Raw genomic sequence first — 18,700 nt, forward strand, 5'->3', positions numbered from 1 at the left:
TATCCAAAGAAGAAAATAAAGAGGGAGAAGGTGAACATGAGGATTTTCAACCATCCACAGGTTCCGAAAAAGCAGAATGATTTTGCTTAGCTTACATAGATCCATAGTGCAATTCTAAACGACATATTATATCACATTAATATCCCATTTTGAAACATCTTCAAGATTATTTTAGTACAAACCCCGAAAATTTGAACAGCTGTCAGATGACGAGGGCAGCACCTGAGACGGAAGTCCCTATCCCTAAGTTTCACCGTGCCAATCAGTGGGTGAACATTTTATCACGGCGAATTCAACGAGCACCACGCCTGCTTGCACAGCGAAATTGAATTTTCAAGCAGAACGGGGCCGCAGTTCTGATGACAGAGTATGGGTTCAATACTTAATTTGAAAATTGTGGATAAAACTGGAATGGCATTAAGCAGTACATCATTTGTGTTAACTGCATTTTTGATGTAGAGCGGCTTTTATATTAATTATTTAAACAATTTTATTTTACTATAAATCACTTAAATTCATTATAACAATGCTAAGTGTTAATGATTGTCAAATATCTTATGAACTTTAATTAATAAAAGAATGGTAATGAGAAAATAATTTTAAATAATGTAATTTTGATTGATTTAACTTGACACGTGTTTGAAACAAATTGTAGAATCCTTCAAATTACTTAAAAATGTATTTGAAAAATAATTTCTCTAGCGTAAAAATTAATAAAATTGTTGAATGTTTGGGGGCATATTATAAATGCATATTTATGCTCAAAGAATCGCGAATGCATCTAAAGATATAAGCATTTTTTCATTTTTTTTTCCCAAAAAAATGTTACAATTTTTCTTCTAGCTTCCCGACAAGTAATTTAGTTCAAAGTGGAAGCATACCTTACAAATACGTTTTTCGTCTCATCGTCTCATTTTTTCCAGTTTCCCCTTTTCTTCAAGAATTTATTTACTTAGCCACTTAGCCATATGTGCGGCTTCATCCAAAGATTGAAATACTTTACATTTTCTATTATTAACTGCAACCGCCTACAATCGATCTAAAAGAAAATAAACATGGTGCAGTAAGTAGCAGGTGGAGAATTTCGACATAGCTGAATTTCTTAGAAACATATGGAAATTAGGTAATATTTCTTGCGATTCTCTGAATACCTTTGTTCGTTTCATTTTCATAAAATTTGTGAATATTATTTTCTTTTTGTTAGAAAGAGTACTTCTACGGTTGCATCACAGGGGAATTGTTATGTAATGTAGTTGTATTTGTTCGATTTCCCTATTCGTCCTTTTTTGTCCTCGTGATCAAATCGTTATCATGAATATCTGCGTATCTTGATAGACAGCTTTATTTATTTGCTGTTAGTACTTTGACAGTCAATCCAGCTTGCTCTGTTTGTCGAAAGTGATTGTTATTGGAGAAACTCCCGAAAATGTGGTGGTCTGTTACGCTGCTTCCCGCGGCCTTGTTTTTTGTGCCATGTATTTTTGCCGTGTTAGATACTCAACCAGAACAGGTCCATATATCGTTAGGAAAAAATCCGACGGAAATGATAGTAACATGGACCACTTTTGATCCGACAAATACATCAACTGTGGAATATGGCAAAGTCAAATTAAATCAACGAAAAACTGGTTATATGACAAAATTTGTCGACGGTGGATCCAGCGCTCGGGTTTTGTACATACACAGAGTTCTACTGACTGATTTAGTGCCTGGAACTGAATATGTCTATCACTGTGGTAGCACTGATGGTTGGAGTGCCATATACTGGTTCACCACAATAAAAAATGGTACTGATTGGAGCCCAAGACTTGTTGTTTATGGTGATCTGGGTAATTATAATGCTCAGTCTTTGCCACGCATACAAGAAGAAGTTCAGAAAGGTATGTATGATGCATTGTTACATGTTGGAGACATGGCTTATAATTTAGACTCTGAAAATGCACAAATTGGTGATGAATTCATGCGACAGATCGAACCTATTGCTGCATACCTGCCATACCAAGTATGTGTCGGTAATCATGAAGAGGCTTACAACTTCTCTAATTACGTAAATCGATTCAGCATGATGAATCAAGAAGGAAATATAAATAACTTTTTCTACAGTTTTGATATTGGACCAGCGCACATCATTGCTTTTTCGACCGAATTTTATTTCTATGTATGGTATGGATGGACTCAAATAGCTCATCAGTACGAATGGCTGGAAAATGATCTGAAAAAGGCTACTCTTCCTGAAAACAGAGCCAAACGACCATGGATCATAACAATGGGGCATCGACCTATGTACTGCAGCACTGATGATACAGATGATTGTAAATTACATGAAAGTATTATTAGGAAAGGCCTGCCTCTTCTCCATGCATATGGTTTGGAAGATCTGTTTTATAAGTATGGAGTTGATCTAGAATTGTGGGCTCATGAGCATCTTTATGAAAGGATGTGGCCATTATATGATTATAAAGTCTATAATGGTAGTTATGATGAACCTTATACTAATCCTAAAGCTCCCGTTCATATTATCACTGGTTCAGCTGGCTGTCAAGAAAGACTTGACCCATTCGTGAAGAAACCAGCAGAATGGAGTGCTGCAAGGTTTTCTGATTATGGTTATACTCGTTTGATGATCATAAATAATACACATTTGTACATGGAGCAAGTATCAGATGATCAGAATGGCAAAATTCTTGATAAAATGATGCTTATCAAAGAGAAACATGGCCCAGAAGCATGGCTATGATTTTAACTGTTAAACTTTAATATTATCTTAGATGTTTACTTCTTTTTATTATTTTAATTCATGACATAATGTGATATATTTTATTCTGTGACCACAACTCTTCTTTTACATGTCAATGTTATGGTAAATACTGATAAGTTTTGTTTATACTTAAATGCTTATGTTACTAGGTCACTTTTATTAACCAGTCTTGATATGTTCCTTTTTTATGTTTGTGTATGTTTTTAGTTTCTTTGTTGTCATATCTCAATTTATTGTAAATCAGTTTTTGTCTATTAAAGATATTTATATATGCTGATTAGTGTTGTTTCTTTGCTGTTTATCTTTCAGTGTATTTTTCAGTTTCCATTTTTCCTTTAAGGTGAAAAAGTAAGAAATTTTTTTAGCATTGCATTCAAAATTTTGTTTATTTTTATATGGCATAATAATTTTTTTTCACATTCTTCCTTTTTTCTTTTTGAAAAAAAAATCACAAATATTTTTCTATAATATAAAATAATTTAATGATTTCTTTTTAAGAATGTATTATAAAAATATTATGTTGTTTGTAAGATTATACATTTAGGCTTCATGATTTGAAAACAAATATATGCTTATAGTATTTAATAATTGACAAATTTATTGTTTTCTTACACAAATAATAAAAAAAATTGTCATCAGGGCTGTTTTAACTTTTACAATATCTCACTTTTATATCAGAATTATATCGTTACTTTTAATTAACAGATTGTATGAATGGAGACATAGTGTCATTTCATAAGGAATGTATGATTCTTGAAGTTGTCGTAATTTAAAATCTTAAATATGTCTATATTTACTAACTTTAAGAAATTTGAATGCGATTAGAGGCTTTCTCTGAAACTCAAATTTGTGTTGCTGCCTTGACTTCAATTTTTAGAATTGTGTTATTAAATATTTTTAAATGGTCTGTTATGAAATATTAAAAAAGTCTCATTAAAAAACAGTAAGTATGTAATTTTTTTAATGTTCTTTTTCAATTTATTAATTTTTAAATGATTTTTCTATTAATTTTTTTTCTATATTAAACCCTGGAAATTAAAATGATTGATTTTCTCCCTGTTCACATTTTATAAATAATATAAGATCAAGAAAATTGAAAAGTAGCATTTTGAAATCTGGAAGTTGCTAAAATTGTTCATATCAGTAATTTAAGAAAATAATGAAATTGAATCATTAACTTTGCTTAAAATTCGTGTATTAAAAAAAATTATTTCATTTTATATTACTTCTCTCTGACCAATTTTCATTCGAATTGATTGTAGTATTTTCATTAGCTCTTGGTGTTTATTCAAATGCTTGATTGTACTTCTTGCCTAGTGTGAATTGGATCAAGTTTAAATTCTCCTTTAACCAATTCTGTATCTTTCTTGTCTCAATCAGGAACTGTGTATAATAATGTTTCCTTTTTTGGCTTTGAACAGATGTGAAAAAAATTGCTCAATGAGAATATTAGTCATGGATCAGATTAATAGTTTTATTTATGTTTGTATTTCAATATCATATTTTTTTAAAAAAAATGATTAAGAAATTTAATCTACAATTATTTATACTTATTTCCAATTAATAATTAAAATATATTTGAACAGATACTGCGAAATATGAAATTAAAAAAACTATACAAAGAAAATAATATCTATTGTTTTAGTGATTCATTGTTAAATTTTATATATTGTAAAGGCAAATATCCATATCTATTGCTGGTTTTTACCATTTTGAATGCAAATAAAATATTGCAATTTTCCCTCTATAAGTTGTTAAAATTTCAAAATTACTCTTTAAAAATTTCATATAAGTATTTCAGTTATACTCAAAAGTTATTAAATGTCTTGAATAAATCTAGCTTCCTATTTTTCTAGTTAGAATATTTTTATTTAGCAATCACATTATAAATAAACATTATTTAAATAAATAACAAATTATAAATAACAAACCTAAAGTATAAACATAAGTTATAAATAATAAACAAAGTATTTTATAGGAATTTTCTGTTCATTAAATTTTTTTATTGGTAAAAATTTAGTTTTGCACTTTCCTAATATACATTTTAAAAGCTGAATACTCGTGGCATATGTGCCTTATCCTTCAAAACAAAACAAAAAAAGAAGTTATTTATAATTTAAATTAGATTTTACTAACGCAAATTCAAATTAAATCTGTATTTTTAGCTCATCCTATAATTCTTATGTAATAATTTTACTCTCTGTTATAATACTGTCTCTGTAAAATAAAATAAACAAATCTTTTAAAGTTTTTAATTTCTAATTTATTTCTTGTACACAGTAAAATCTAGAATTATTTTGATAGTGCAGTAAACTTGAACTTCTTTGAAGTTTAATAATATTTTATAGATATCTTTAAATGAAAGTTTTCATAAAATTAATTAGAATATATTTCAATGTTAAAATGGATTATTTTAAAGTTTGAAACATTGTATGGAATTTTTAACTGAAAAAAAGTGAAATTTTTTACTTTGAATTATATAAACTTGCTCAATAAAAAAATTATTTTAATAAACATGGACAGGTTAAAATTTTTGAAGGAATTGAAAATTTTGAATTATATTAACATCTTGCTTGTCTGATTTTTAACAAAAATTATTGAGAAGTTATGTATATCAACTCAATAATACATTTATACTAATTAATGAAAGGAATTTCAACAAACTATAACAGTGCTATAAAACATTTAATCAACTTAAAGTATTTGGTGATAAATAAATTCTGTACCTCTTGAATACTTGTATTTTTAAAGAAAAATGAATTAATTTATAATGAATTAAAATTTTAAGCATGAAGATGAAAAGTGTAATTCAAAGAATGATATTTTATGCCTACTTCTATAAAAAAAAAATTGTTTGTTATGAAGAATTAATTTGAACTATAGTTTTTGTTTAAGAATATTTAAATATAAAACTCATCCAACTTCCATACATTTTCATAACCATATACATAATGGTTAAAGTAAAATAAAAATTCAAATCTGACTTTCCTCATATTTGTTTTATAAGAATTAAATTATAATATTCAATTCTTCAACGTACAAATTAGATTTGAAATTTCACTTTAATTAAATGTGAACTCTCAGTAATTTGTTAAAATAATATTTTCTTTTTTTTGAAGTTTTTATGAGATAAAGAAGCTGTTCAAATGTGTATATTTTCTGCAGATATTTATTTTTTACAAATTGGAAATCATATATTACATTCCTAGAAAACCATAACTAGGTGTTGTTACAATACCTTGCATATGAAATACAGTTCATAATATTAAAATATGATTTTTTTTATGTTTATATTAAATAAAGTAGCTATAATATAATATGCTAAAAATTTTGTTTTTTAAAAATTCTTCATTAAAAATTAATTTTCTGAATTAAAGTGAAAATATGTTGCAAGATAAGTTATAATAATAAATTTATATTGCAGCATTTAGTTCATTTCAATGTCAGTGTTCTCTGTTATCCTTTATTATTTGTTAATTGGGCCGATCATGATGTTTATTTTTTATAATGTTGAATCTGCATATTTTATTTTGTCTGGCCAAATTTTATTATTTAATCATTTTAAATGGCTGAAATAAATTTTGATTGTTGATTGGATTTATAAGATGTGCCTTTTCCTGTTTTGGCAAATTCTTTTATAACCCATGCTAAATTAGTAACCTCAGAACAAATGCTGATTATGCTAAATGCCTTTTTACAAAATAAAATTTTACTGAATTCTGAAATTTTAAATGAATTATTTTTCAATCAAGATCTTTTTTTATTATTCTTAATAATATTTGGAGAATAATTAGATTTTTCTTTATTGCGAATTACGCTATATTAAATCATCATTTGCTGCAGCATTATTAAATTTGGTTCTTGTATCACATACCCTACAACATTGCTAATGCAGTCATCAATAATACTTCTTATAGAAGTATTACATATAATTAGTATCAACAAATTACTGAAGAATAGATATTTTCAAAGAATTTTAATTAATATTAACAAATATTTCTAAACATTATCCAAAATTATATAACAGGCATTTATTACTAACTTAATATCTAAGTTAAATAATTTTTTTTAAAAAAAAATCGCATAAAGTGATTTTGTTAACCAAACAAATTACTTAAATAATTTTTTTTTAAAAAATCACATAAAGTGATTGTGTTAATTAAATGAATTACTTGTTAGACATATATATATATATATATATAATTAAATAGCTAGAACTTTTGCACTTTTAAGTTATTATTGCTCAGTTTGAAAACATAATAAACTCCCATATGCATTTTTATAATGAAGAGAAACTTCAGTGTTTTTGTATTCATACTGAAACAAAATTCCATTTTTTTTCCAACAAATTTCCATTTATTTTGGATAACTAAACAATTTTAATTACTTCCTCCTACAGGGAGAACTTATTCTACCTGTTCAAAATTAATATCCTGCGTAATTTCAGAAACTCCAGTTCACGATAATGGCAGCAGTTATGAGTTCGTTCATCAAGAAGGCATTCAAGGTATCCTCTTCAGTTAATAGTCTTCTCTTCCGTAAGCACCTGTTACTGACCAATGCTACTTTTTCCATGGCTATGGGTGTTGCTGGGGATCTAGTGCAGCAACATTACGAAATTCTCACAGACAGAGAAGACAGCTGGAAGCCTGTTAGGACCTATCATATGGGAGCTGCTGGCCTCACCACTGGAGTACTGACACATTATTGGTACATTTTAGTAGATGTATTTATACCTGGTTCTTCACTTAGATGCATTGTCAAAAAAGTCTTGTATGATCAGATACTGTTCTCACCAGTCAACCTTACTGTATATTTTGGGACAGTTGCTATCTTAGAAGGATCCACGAAACATTTAAAAGATGAATTGTTGGAAAAAGGAAAGAAGATTTATACGGCAGAGTGGATAGTATGGCCACCAGCACAATTCATTAATTTTTATTTATTGCCATTGAGGTATCGAGTTCTTTTCGATAATTTTATTTCATTTGGTTTTGACATCTATTCACCATACGTTAAATATAGGTGTAAATTGAAAAATGATGCTGTAAATGATGAGTCATAAATAAAAAAAAATCTTAATTTATTTTTTTAAATGTCAAGTGTATTTCTTTCTCTGTTTCTCCCAACTTAATTCTAAACAGTATATTCCAACAAATGCTTACTATCATGAAAACGAAAATTTCGTTTCATCCAGCCCTTTCTACAACAGTATTTCTATTGTTAGAAATAAATAGAACTATCAATGAAGCTATTTTAGGGATAATTTTATATTAGGTTCCAAAAACAAAAGAAGGCATGATTCAAAACGCTGAACTGTCTCTCACATTAATTTAAATGGGCAAGAAAAGAACACACTTTGAACTCATTTAAAATTGTTATTAATATAAAAAAATAAAATGTAGGAATTATTATATGGTGTTTTTTTTTGGGAGGGGGCTATTATTTATCAGTTATTATTCTAAAAGTTTTTTGTTTCCTTCTGTTGCAGAAATATAAAAAAATAAATGCGCAGTTTTTTTTTAATATATATGTTAAAACATTTTTTTTTCTTTTTTACATTTTTTTAGTGAGATTTCACAATGTTATGGAATTAACAACCACGAATAATCGAAAGTTCACTGTGTCTTCAAATTATTTAGATAAATACTGTTTTGTTTGTCAATTTTTTATTTGTTGTTATTTAATAGGCGATCGCTTTGAACAATATTTGACATATATGCACGGATGATAATATAAATAAATTTAGCAAAACGCGACTAAATTGTTTCAAAGATTTTTATTCCGTTAATATTATTTATCTTGTTGCCAGAGACAGATTAAGAAGGGTCTTTGAGCACAAGTCGCAAATCCTCGTAAACTCATTAATTTTGCGAGAAAAAATCTGGCTTTATTACTATTATTATACGAACGTGAATATCATACGAGAACATTTCGGATACACCAATCTGTGATAAGTTTGGTTGCTACAATATAATTCTAATCTTTATCAAAAGTGCAATTACTTCTTTTAAGAAATTCGGAGTTTATCTCGAAAATAAAATCCCATTTGATTTTTTTTAAAATATATAATGGAAAAAATTATTCACTAGCTGATAGAAAACGATCTTAATATTTTAAAAATCAACTTTCAGGAAAATAAATGATTTTACATCGATTTACGTAATAAAACTAAAATTTAGTGTAGAGTTTTTCTTCCCAGAATCGGAATGATACAAATATCTATTTAAAGTCATTTTATTTGAATCGTGCTTGAAGTTTTGTTAATATTCTGGAAATTATATTAGTCTTATCAATTTCCTTCGCATTTGCCGAAAAAATCTTTCTTGATGGAATATATATATATATATATTACTTGCTATCCAGTATTCGACAAGTAAGATTTACACTTAAGGCATTTTATCTATAAAATCCGAATTTGAAAAACAAAAATATATTGTGATGATATTATCAACGAATTTGCTATAAAATATATAAAAAAGACAAAAAAATCATACAGTGTAACCTTATTTTGATAATTGTCATATCAAGTAATTTAATAATAACTAGAATGTGTGTGTGTGTTGGGCATTCAACAGGACAGTTTGTATGACTTAAAGCTATCAAATTTGCAAACATACTTTGAAAGATGTAAAGGAAATAATTATTTAAAAAACATTAATTAAGCGATGCACCAGGAATAATTAAAAAAATTAATTAAGCGAAATTTTGACGTTCACTACTAATTTCTAAAAGCATTATTAGACATAATTAATTTTTGCGCCGTTTTAAAATTTAAAAAAATAACTTGTTATTGATACCAATTTAATTCCCGGCCAATTGTTCCTGGACTTTTTTTAACAATAAACTCTGTTGATAAAATGAAATTGAATCAGCTTTCATTGTTTTAACGAGTATTTAATAAATGATTTCCTTTCATTGTAAAAGTTAAGGAAGAAAGATTCTATTAATATTTGTGTAATTTATATGAGATATAAGAAAACGGTTATAATTGTGCGAAAATTAGATGAATCGAACAGTTACTTTCTTAATAGCATTATGATTTCATTGAACATAATTAGGATGGTTCATATATACATTGGATAGAACAGGTGTAAGGCTATTAAAATAACAGTGTTTTAATGTCTATAACAGGTTGTAGCTTGAAATTACTTTTTTCAAGTAATCATAATCATTAAATTTTGCGTGAGAGATTGAACTGAAATAAACACAACTTTTACTCATAACGAACCAATTAATCGCTACAGGCGGCCAGAGACGGCGGTAGAGACTTGCCGACGGGGGGGGGGGCAGTCACAATTTCCCTAATTTGGTTACAAAATAAATCATAATAATTAGTTTTTATATTTAATTAAAGGAAATTAAGTATTTTTTAGCTTCTTTTTTTATTGAGATACTTTCTTTCATTGTTAAAAATTAACAAAGATATTTGCAAAAAAAAATGTTCTCATTTTTTTTTTTTTTTTTTTTTTTTTACTGACCATTAAAAAATTGTCAATATTTGAATCTATTTTTGATGAGACTCTTGAGATTCACTTGCGTTAAGATATAATTTTGGAAAAATACAATTATATTTCATTCTAGACTGTAGTATATAGATAGAAACGCAGGCTGCGGCATAATGCTGTGTCACTGTTAATTGAACAAATACATGTTCTCATCATGGAAGCTATTTAAAATGAATGTAGAAATTATATTCAAAAAGTAGAAATTATATTATAAAGAATGTAAAAATTATATTCAGTATTTTCGCCAAGAACCGATTTTTTTTTTCTTTTGTATAGTCTCCTACCTAAAATAATTTTTATAAGAATTGCAACAACGAGCAAGAATTCAGATATATTTCGAAACGGAGGCGAATAAGCGAGCGCGTACAACAAAAACTTACTATTGTTCGGACATGAACAATATAGAATGCTGAAAAGGTACAATGATGTTTCTTAAGAAGGTTGGGAAGATATTTTGCAAAGATATATACTAACTTAACTATTTTAAGTAAGATTGAAAAATGAACTTGTGAAAAATGAGCGGCTTAAGCATTAGGTTTCCCATCTAATATGTATAGGCTAAAAAGCTATCAGACTTTAAAAAACATTTAGATCTAGAATATGAACTCCTCTATCTTCATTTTTAAGCACGTGTTCGTGTGGTTAAGTACTTGTCTCCCTCGAAGCTATTGCAAGCTAATATTCCTCCAAAAAAATTATTTTTATCCCCTCAATTGCATGCATTGGCTTTTCTTAATCCCTTCGTATACAATGACAAGTCTGGATCGCGCATCGAATTACTAAATTTTTAATCTACAATTAAGTGAAAGTATTAAGTAATTTAAAATGCAAAAATCACTTGAAAACTCATCAGTGTCTCAAATGACTAATAAATATTTATTCTATGAACAAATATTCATAGAATAAATTACTTAATATAAATATAAAATATTTATAATAAAATATAAAATATTTATTCATAGAATAAATATTTTAACCAAGACATTATCATTTTATCAACACATCTTTATCTAAAATTTATTAAAAATTTAGAAGCATCAGAAATTATATAGATTTTACTGCAAAGAGTATTTAAAAGAAAACAAATGAAAAAGAAATTTTTTAAGCACAAGAGTATTGAGAGAAAAGAGTGTTTTATTAAATTTAGTTTAACCATAAACTAGATTTTAGTCAGAGAATTCTCACAGTGAAGTAAATAAAATAAATTTACCAATTCATCACTGAAGAAGTAACAATTAGATGAATAAAATGATTCGTTTTATAATCTAAAAATCTCATAAAATGATTGATTGAATTCCGAATTAGGGAAAAACAACTCTATCGCCCTATCCTTGTAAAATATAAAAGTATTTTTCCGTAATAATTTCACTTGCAAATAATCGAAATACTCGATAAAAATAATTTTTTTCTCATAGCTTATGATAACGCCTTATCCGAAAGACAAAGATTAATCGGCAAAAATGTGACTTCTTACTCATTTTACATGTTGGCGGTTATTTTGCAAAAAGTAAAGCAAATTATAAGCCGAATGAAAGACATTTATATAAGATGTCTGAAAATTAGCGAACTTCCATCTATTCAGTTCATAGTCGGTCATCAAGAAATAGTCCGCAAAATGCGATAACTTATTCATCCTGTCGGATATATTGCCAAAAGTAATGCAAATTGGAAGCTTAATGAACGACATTTCAATCAAAAACCTGAAAATCTGTGAATTTCACTTCTACATCTATCAAATTGCATTCATTGTCAGGCGATCAAAAATCGTCCGCAAAATGCCGCATCGTATTGACCTGCCACCCTATCGATTATTTTACCAAACATAGTCAAATCGCTTTAACAGTTACTTCGATATTTTGATTGTTTACAACATATTAACTTTAAGATGTTTTTTAAATTTTCATATGCGAGATTGTGTGCTTTTCCACAACCATTTTGAAGTGGTGAAAAATTTTGCCGACAAAACTCTCAATCTCTCGCCGACGTGGGGGGGGGGGGCACGCAGTTGCCGACAGGGGGGCAATTGTCTCCCCCCCCTGCTAACGCCGCCTCTGAAGGCTGCTAGTATTTTGTAAGGTTATGAAGCAATTGCTTTTGCAATTTTCTTTTATTAAACTTTTGTATTTGAAATATTAACTATATAAAAAAAAATTACTTATTTACCATTTTTACTTATAACTTAGTTCTTTATTACACAAATTTGTGTGAGGTAATAAATAACAAAATACCACAATTTATTATTTTATTTGTTTCACGGCGTCGTTTTTTTTTTTTTTTTTTTTTTTTTTGAGGTAGGGAGTGGCTTAGTGAATTTTTTACTAATTGGATTGGATAGGGAGGCTGTGAGGACAAATATTTTCACTGTCGTGACTGCTTGTTTTTTTAATAATTGTTGCATTTTCGAATTGTGATGAAGTAACTGAAATTATTTACTTACAATGATTCATCGTTGAATTTCTATTATAAACTCGCATTAAAAATATGGTAAACATTTTTAGGATTTATATTTAATATTGGAATAAAATATGCAATAAACAATTTATTTATGTAAATTAGGTTAACATAAAAATTAATATAGATATTAGCATCATCATTTGCAACAGATTAAATTAACTTCCGTTCCGTTATTCGTTCCGATATCCGTTCTTTAAAGTATTGGAATTATTAGTCTATTATTGCTCTTATTCTTATCATTATTTTAATAATATCATTTGTGAAAAATTCGTATAGATTTTACTAATTTTTATTCATGTATATAAAGTACTTTTTATGGATAATCAGAAAGAAAAAACGTTGCAGCGAAGACGGCACTACGCAAAAGAAATTGAAATACAGTACACTCCCGATTATTATGTTCGTGACTAACCGACTTTCGTACTATCCGATCTAGTTTTCTTTTGTCGTAATTAAATGAGGACGGCAAAGCGTTGCAGAAGCAGTCATCTATTAAGAACTTTTTCAAAAACCAAGAACTGTAAATGTTGACTCTTATCTTAGGGCTACATTTTCATATCCGTGTAATCATTTATCAGAGCAAAATAAAATCCTTTTAAGTCAATTTTCTTAAGAACTAGGCCTACGATTTACTTTAACGTTTTGTTTACATTTCCTGGCATTTAAGTTAGGCATTACAGAATTTATGTTAAAATGTGAAAAGTTTATATCCTTTAACTTACTTTTTCTTTAACAAATTCTTGAAACGTAAGTTCAGAATATACACACATATAAACTACCAGTGTTCTATTTTAACTCGACACGTTACTGGCAACTGTTTCCATGATTCACTGGGCCGCATTTTACTTGGCTTGAAATAATTGGAGGGCTTAGTACTCAATAAGAGGTGAGAAAATGCGTTTGGTATAAAAACTTTTTCTTCTTATATTAGTAAGCAAAGAAATGAATTCATAGAACTCCTGCTTTTTTGTTATCCGGTCTACCCTTCCGCCACATTAGGACGGATATCGGGTGTGTATTGTACTTGTAAAAATCATTGATAGCATTATAAAAATAAATAAATGAAAAAAATATCGGTCGTTGATTTCTTTTTCTTTAAACTTCCATTTTAAAAACATTATAATCACAGTAAAATTTGTTAGTATTATATTTGTCATTATTTTTTTACTCTATTTTATTTTTCCCATTAAATGTCTTTAAAAGCTTTCATTGTCTTTCTTTTACATACTCTGTATATTTCATCTTCAGAAATAGAAAAGAACTGGTATAATATTTCAGATCTATCAAATTGTTCGTATTTAAAAGGTTACTTCCTCAATTAACGGGGGGGGGGCTATTCCTTCGCAGAATGATTAAGTCACATCTGCAATCAAAAAACGATATGAGAGAATAAGCTTATTATCTCACGCATTTTAAGAATTCTCTTCTAGGCAAAATTTGAATTGTTTTGATATTTTTTCCTCTTACGTGAGAAAAGAATTTGGTCTAATGACGATTTTTTAATATTATAGTGTTGTTGGATGTAAATAAATCTAAAAACATGTCATGAAATTTAAGAGTCTGGAAATGTGCATTGTAAGAATGGATTTCGTAATCATATGAATTTATTTTGCAGAAAAGAATGCAAATATTTTTTCCTGGTTGTTTTATCTGAGTTAAGGAGTGGAATTTTCTTAGCGTTGCGATTTTTGTCTATCACATGACTGCTTTCAAATCTTATTCTTTAAAAATAAAAATCGGTTGAAAATATAAAGATTTATTTTATTTTTATTTAAATGGTGAAGCATTTCCATTGCTTTTAAAATCAGTTCATTATTTAGTTCTTTTAGTTTAACTCGCCATAAAAAATATCATACATCTTAATTTTTATGGCGAATGAAATACTCTTATTTAACCCTTTTTTACTTTCTCTTATACGTAGTATAGAGAAAGTATAATTATCATCGAAAAATACCAGCTCGAGATTTTGACGAATCTCCACATTTTAGACTTCCCTGGGTTCGAAAAACTTCTTAAAATATGTCCGTCTATCTGTCTGTCTGTGATAATGGTAACTCAAAAATGCTTTGAGCTAGAAGGTTGAAATTTGGTAAACAGATTTAGCACCAAATTTGCAGATTTCTGTAAAATTTTGAACAAAATCAATTCTGAGGAAGTATGGCTGATGGTTGACACAATAATTAGAAAACAACGAGAGCTCGATAGCTGAATTCGGTACAGAGATTTAACATCAATAGTGTAGAACGCCAGTCAAATTTTATTCCAAATCCAACTACAGGTTGACCGTCTGTTGGTCTGTACTTTCAAGCAACTCTACATCCTAAGAAAAAAGCATATCTTAATTGGGTCCGTCTGTCTGCGAGCACGCTGACTCAAAAATAAAACTTGTTAGAAGGAAAAAAATTTGTTAAATGTTTTTACATCAAAATCATTAATTTGCATGAAGTTTTTTAATAAAATCGTCTAAAAGAAATCTATCTCACAATCTAAATCTGTACAAATATAATTTAAAAAAAAAGGCTAGATGGATGAAATTTTGTACAAGCTTAATCATCAGACTTGTATATCTGTTACTGTAAAATTCCAGTTCTATTAGAAGATGATTAGATTAGTTATGACCTCCACACTGTTCTTTATAGAACTTTTAATTAGATCAATTGGTTGAAATGAAACTTGAGAGGTGTATTGGATTGAATGCATTGAACGGAGAAGCTTAACAGAAACATATTTTACAGCATACAAAAAAATTGTGGAGTTTAAATCGTGAATTTGTTTGAAATTCTTACTGATGACATGATACTTTTACATTTTTTTTACATACATTGCATTACATACATTTTTTCATACATTGACATGTTGTCTGTAAACTGTGTGATGAGACTTGCGAAAACCACTGGCTGAAATATAAAGAAAAAAAAATTAGTACATTACACTCCCGAGTATCCGGCCTAATGTGGCAGAAGAGTAGGTCAGATAACGAAATAGTTAATAGCCAGACATAACAAAATAGCCGGATAGGTCGAAGTTCTATGAACGTATTTTTTTTTTTTATCCACCAATACCATGAGACAAAGTTTTTATACCAAACTCACTGTTATAATACATATTTTCTCACTTCTTATTCACTAAGCCCTCCATTTATCTCAAGCCACGTAGAATGTGAACGCGGTTTGTCGAATCATAGAAGTAGTTGCCAGCAACATATCGACTTAAAATAGAAGGCTATGTCTTGGTAGTTAATATATGTTTATATACTGCACTGCAAGTTTCAAGAATTTATTAGAGAAAAAGTCAAATACAAACTGTTCACATTTTAACCTAAATTCTGCAATGCCCAACTGAAATGCAGGGAACATAAAAAGAATGTTAACGTAAATCGTACGCCTAATTCTTAAGAAAATTAACATAAACTTTTATTTTTCACTGATAAATGATTACACATATATGAAAAGATAACCCTAACACAACTCTTTTCCTGTCACAATTCGTATTTTGCACAAGACACGTAGGAGGATCGTAGCAGACGGCCACTTCCAATTTTTTTTGGCATTGTTACTAATGCTACGCCTTACCTTCCTCATTTAATTACAATAAAAGAAAACTAGGCTGGATACTCGGTAGTGTAATGTACTATGAAAGAGCTAGTGTAAGAATGACAGAATGATGAGTATTCTTTCTTTTACACAAATTACATAAAATATTTAATTAAAAATTTTAACGAGCATTACCATTGGCGAACCGGCTGGTCGCCAAAGGCGGCTAGTTATCTATAAAATCGATTTTCAAATTCTATATTGTTACGGATCACCGAGTTCGCTTGTAGTAGGTGTATGGTGCGAAAACACAATCAGCAGGCCTCAGTAGAAAATAAGACGACGTTTATTTACACGAAGAACACCAGTATACAGACGAAACAAATACAAAGACGACAACTATATATAGCCGAGACGAACACACAGCGACACACTACAACACACAGTAGCTTACAAGTGGTATTCGACCACACCACACGAAGCGGTCAGACAGAATTCAGCAGGAGAGGGGATTCTCGGAGCTTCGCTCTACGGTCTCTCCAGACGGCTGAAATTTCCCACTGTCTTCTCGCTTTAGCTGTATCAAACTGCCGACTCACTACCACACGATTGGCTACTCCACACACAACTTGATGATGCTTCCACAATAGACAACAGGACTCCACACAACGCTGGCAGTCCGCCGTTGCTTTGCTATCCTCTCGAAGACTCATTACTTGTCTACGCTTCCGATTCTGATTCATTGCAGCTTGAGACTACCGTCCTTTTATAGTTCCCGGATGGCGGGCCTAAAACCGTTTGGGCCAATCAGGTGTATCTCGGTTTCTATTGGATGGATTGTTAAAATTCTCGAAGTTTCCAGCATTATCCATTTTGTCGCCAAGTTCTGGTGTTACTGGCTCGGCACCCGAGCGGCACCCGAGCAGCACCCAATATAGATGACTGTAAAGCAGTCTTTCCGGTAATAGAACTAACAGTGCTGGGAAGCAAAATTACTGGTTTGTAACACTATTATAGGTTGTAATATAGACATCTTTATTAATCTGCTAATTTCTGAAATAAGGCAATCGCAGCAGCTTATAAGAATAATATAATCCAGATTCAGTTTTAAAAAGGATATAATTCTAAAAAAAAAGTGACTTCCAAATTTTAATGAGTTTTAGAAATTCCTGTATCTGAAAAATCGTTTTTCGAAATTATGTTGTCTGTGAAGTCAGTTTCTGAAGAACAGAATGAATAATACAAATGAAATGGGCATAATCTCGTAGAGCTATGAAATTTTAGAAGAAATCCATCAAACAAAAATCTTTCTGTTTCTCTTCCTGCATTCAATATTTAAAAAATAGCAAGTTAAATGGATAAAATTTGATATGCACATTTTCACCCAATTGTAAATGCATGTCAAATTTTGTACCAGTTATGTCAAATTAATGATTGTCTGTTTATTCCTAGATGTGTGAACCCGATAACTGCGATATGTATATCTCAGTTATCATAAGAATATAAATGAAATTTCGCGTATCATCTTACCATTAAAATTTATTTCAAATATTATATTTGTTCGACAAAAAGGAAGATGTTCAAATGCCTAGTTAATTTTCTGCACTGTGTAACAAAGCTGAACTCAAAGTTCGTCATTTAGTGTTCGTCTACTGAAAGTCGAGAAAAAAACATTGATGGTTATTTGTTTTTGGAATAATTTTTTATATTTATGAGTTATAATAATTTAAATTAGCATTATAAAAATTTCACTTAGAAGAACGATCTCAATTTCAGTGATTAGATAAAAACTGTATAATTTCTCTAATTATATCAAAGCAGTCTTCATGTCTGTCATCAAAAACATGTTGCTGTTTTTCTAGTTTTATTGGAATTTTGATTCGTGCTGCCATCTGCTAGCAAGGTTTTGAAAAACTCTGTTGTTTTGCATAACTAAGATTAAAATTCTATTGAAGCTATAGTACATTAAAAGAGAATCTGAAATCCATCTGGCACTCCCTGAAGTATGAAACTAAAATCTAATTACTATTAAATAATTAACTCCCACCATATGTATAAAAGATAACATATGGTGGGAATATCGCCAAAAGTTTCTTTATATTTACTATTTTAAAAAATGTGACTTTTTTTTTGAAGAGAAGTTTGCTGCTAATGAGAAATTATATCTTCAGAAGCCATTCACTCCAGAAATGGGTGCCTTTACATTCCGATGTGTCAATGAATGGCCTGGAGTCCACATCACAATATTCTGAAAATATTGCAACAATGTTATTGGAAAATTTTAGTTACTAGAACGGGTTAATTTTTTTGATGTTCATCACATTTGACTTCAGAGTGACATAAAATACTTCCTCAAACTGGTGTCAGAGTCTTCTATTAGAGATGCATAATCCACGATTTTTTTAATAACAAATAATATTGCTATTGTTATTTTTAAATATGCGTTC

At 29.1% G+C, this 18,700-nt stretch overlaps 2 protein-coding genes across 2 annotated transcripts; both read left to right on the forward strand.

Annotated features, from left to right (window-relative positions):
- Positions 1-978: 978 nt before the first annotated feature.
- Positions 979-7,854, forward strand: LOC129981209 (mpv17-like protein 2). Its single transcript, XM_056091952.1, has 2 exons — positions 979-1,123; positions 7,206-7,854. Exon 2 carries the CDS (start codon positions 7,224-7,226, stop codon positions 7,821-7,823), a length of 600 nt encoding a protein of 199 aa, XP_055947927.1. The 5' UTR covers positions 979-1,123; positions 7,206-7,223; the 3' UTR covers positions 7,824-7,854.
- LOC129981208 (acid phosphatase type 7-like) lies at positions 1,117-3,035 on the forward strand. The gene has a single exon (XM_056091951.1). The coding sequence runs from the start codon at positions 1,427-1,429 to the stop codon at positions 2,735-2,737; it is 1,311 nt and encodes a 436-aa protein (XP_055947926.1). The 5' UTR covers positions 1,117-1,426; the 3' UTR covers positions 2,738-3,035.
- Positions 7,855-18,700: the final 10,846 nt, after the last annotated feature.

Source organism: Argiope bruennichi, chromosome 8 (genome assembly GCF_947563725.1).
Source record: "Argiope bruennichi chromosome 8, qqArgBrue1.1, whole genome shotgun sequence".
NCBI classification, from domain to species: Eukaryota; Metazoa; Arthropoda; class Arachnida; order Araneae; family Araneidae; genus Argiope; species Argiope bruennichi.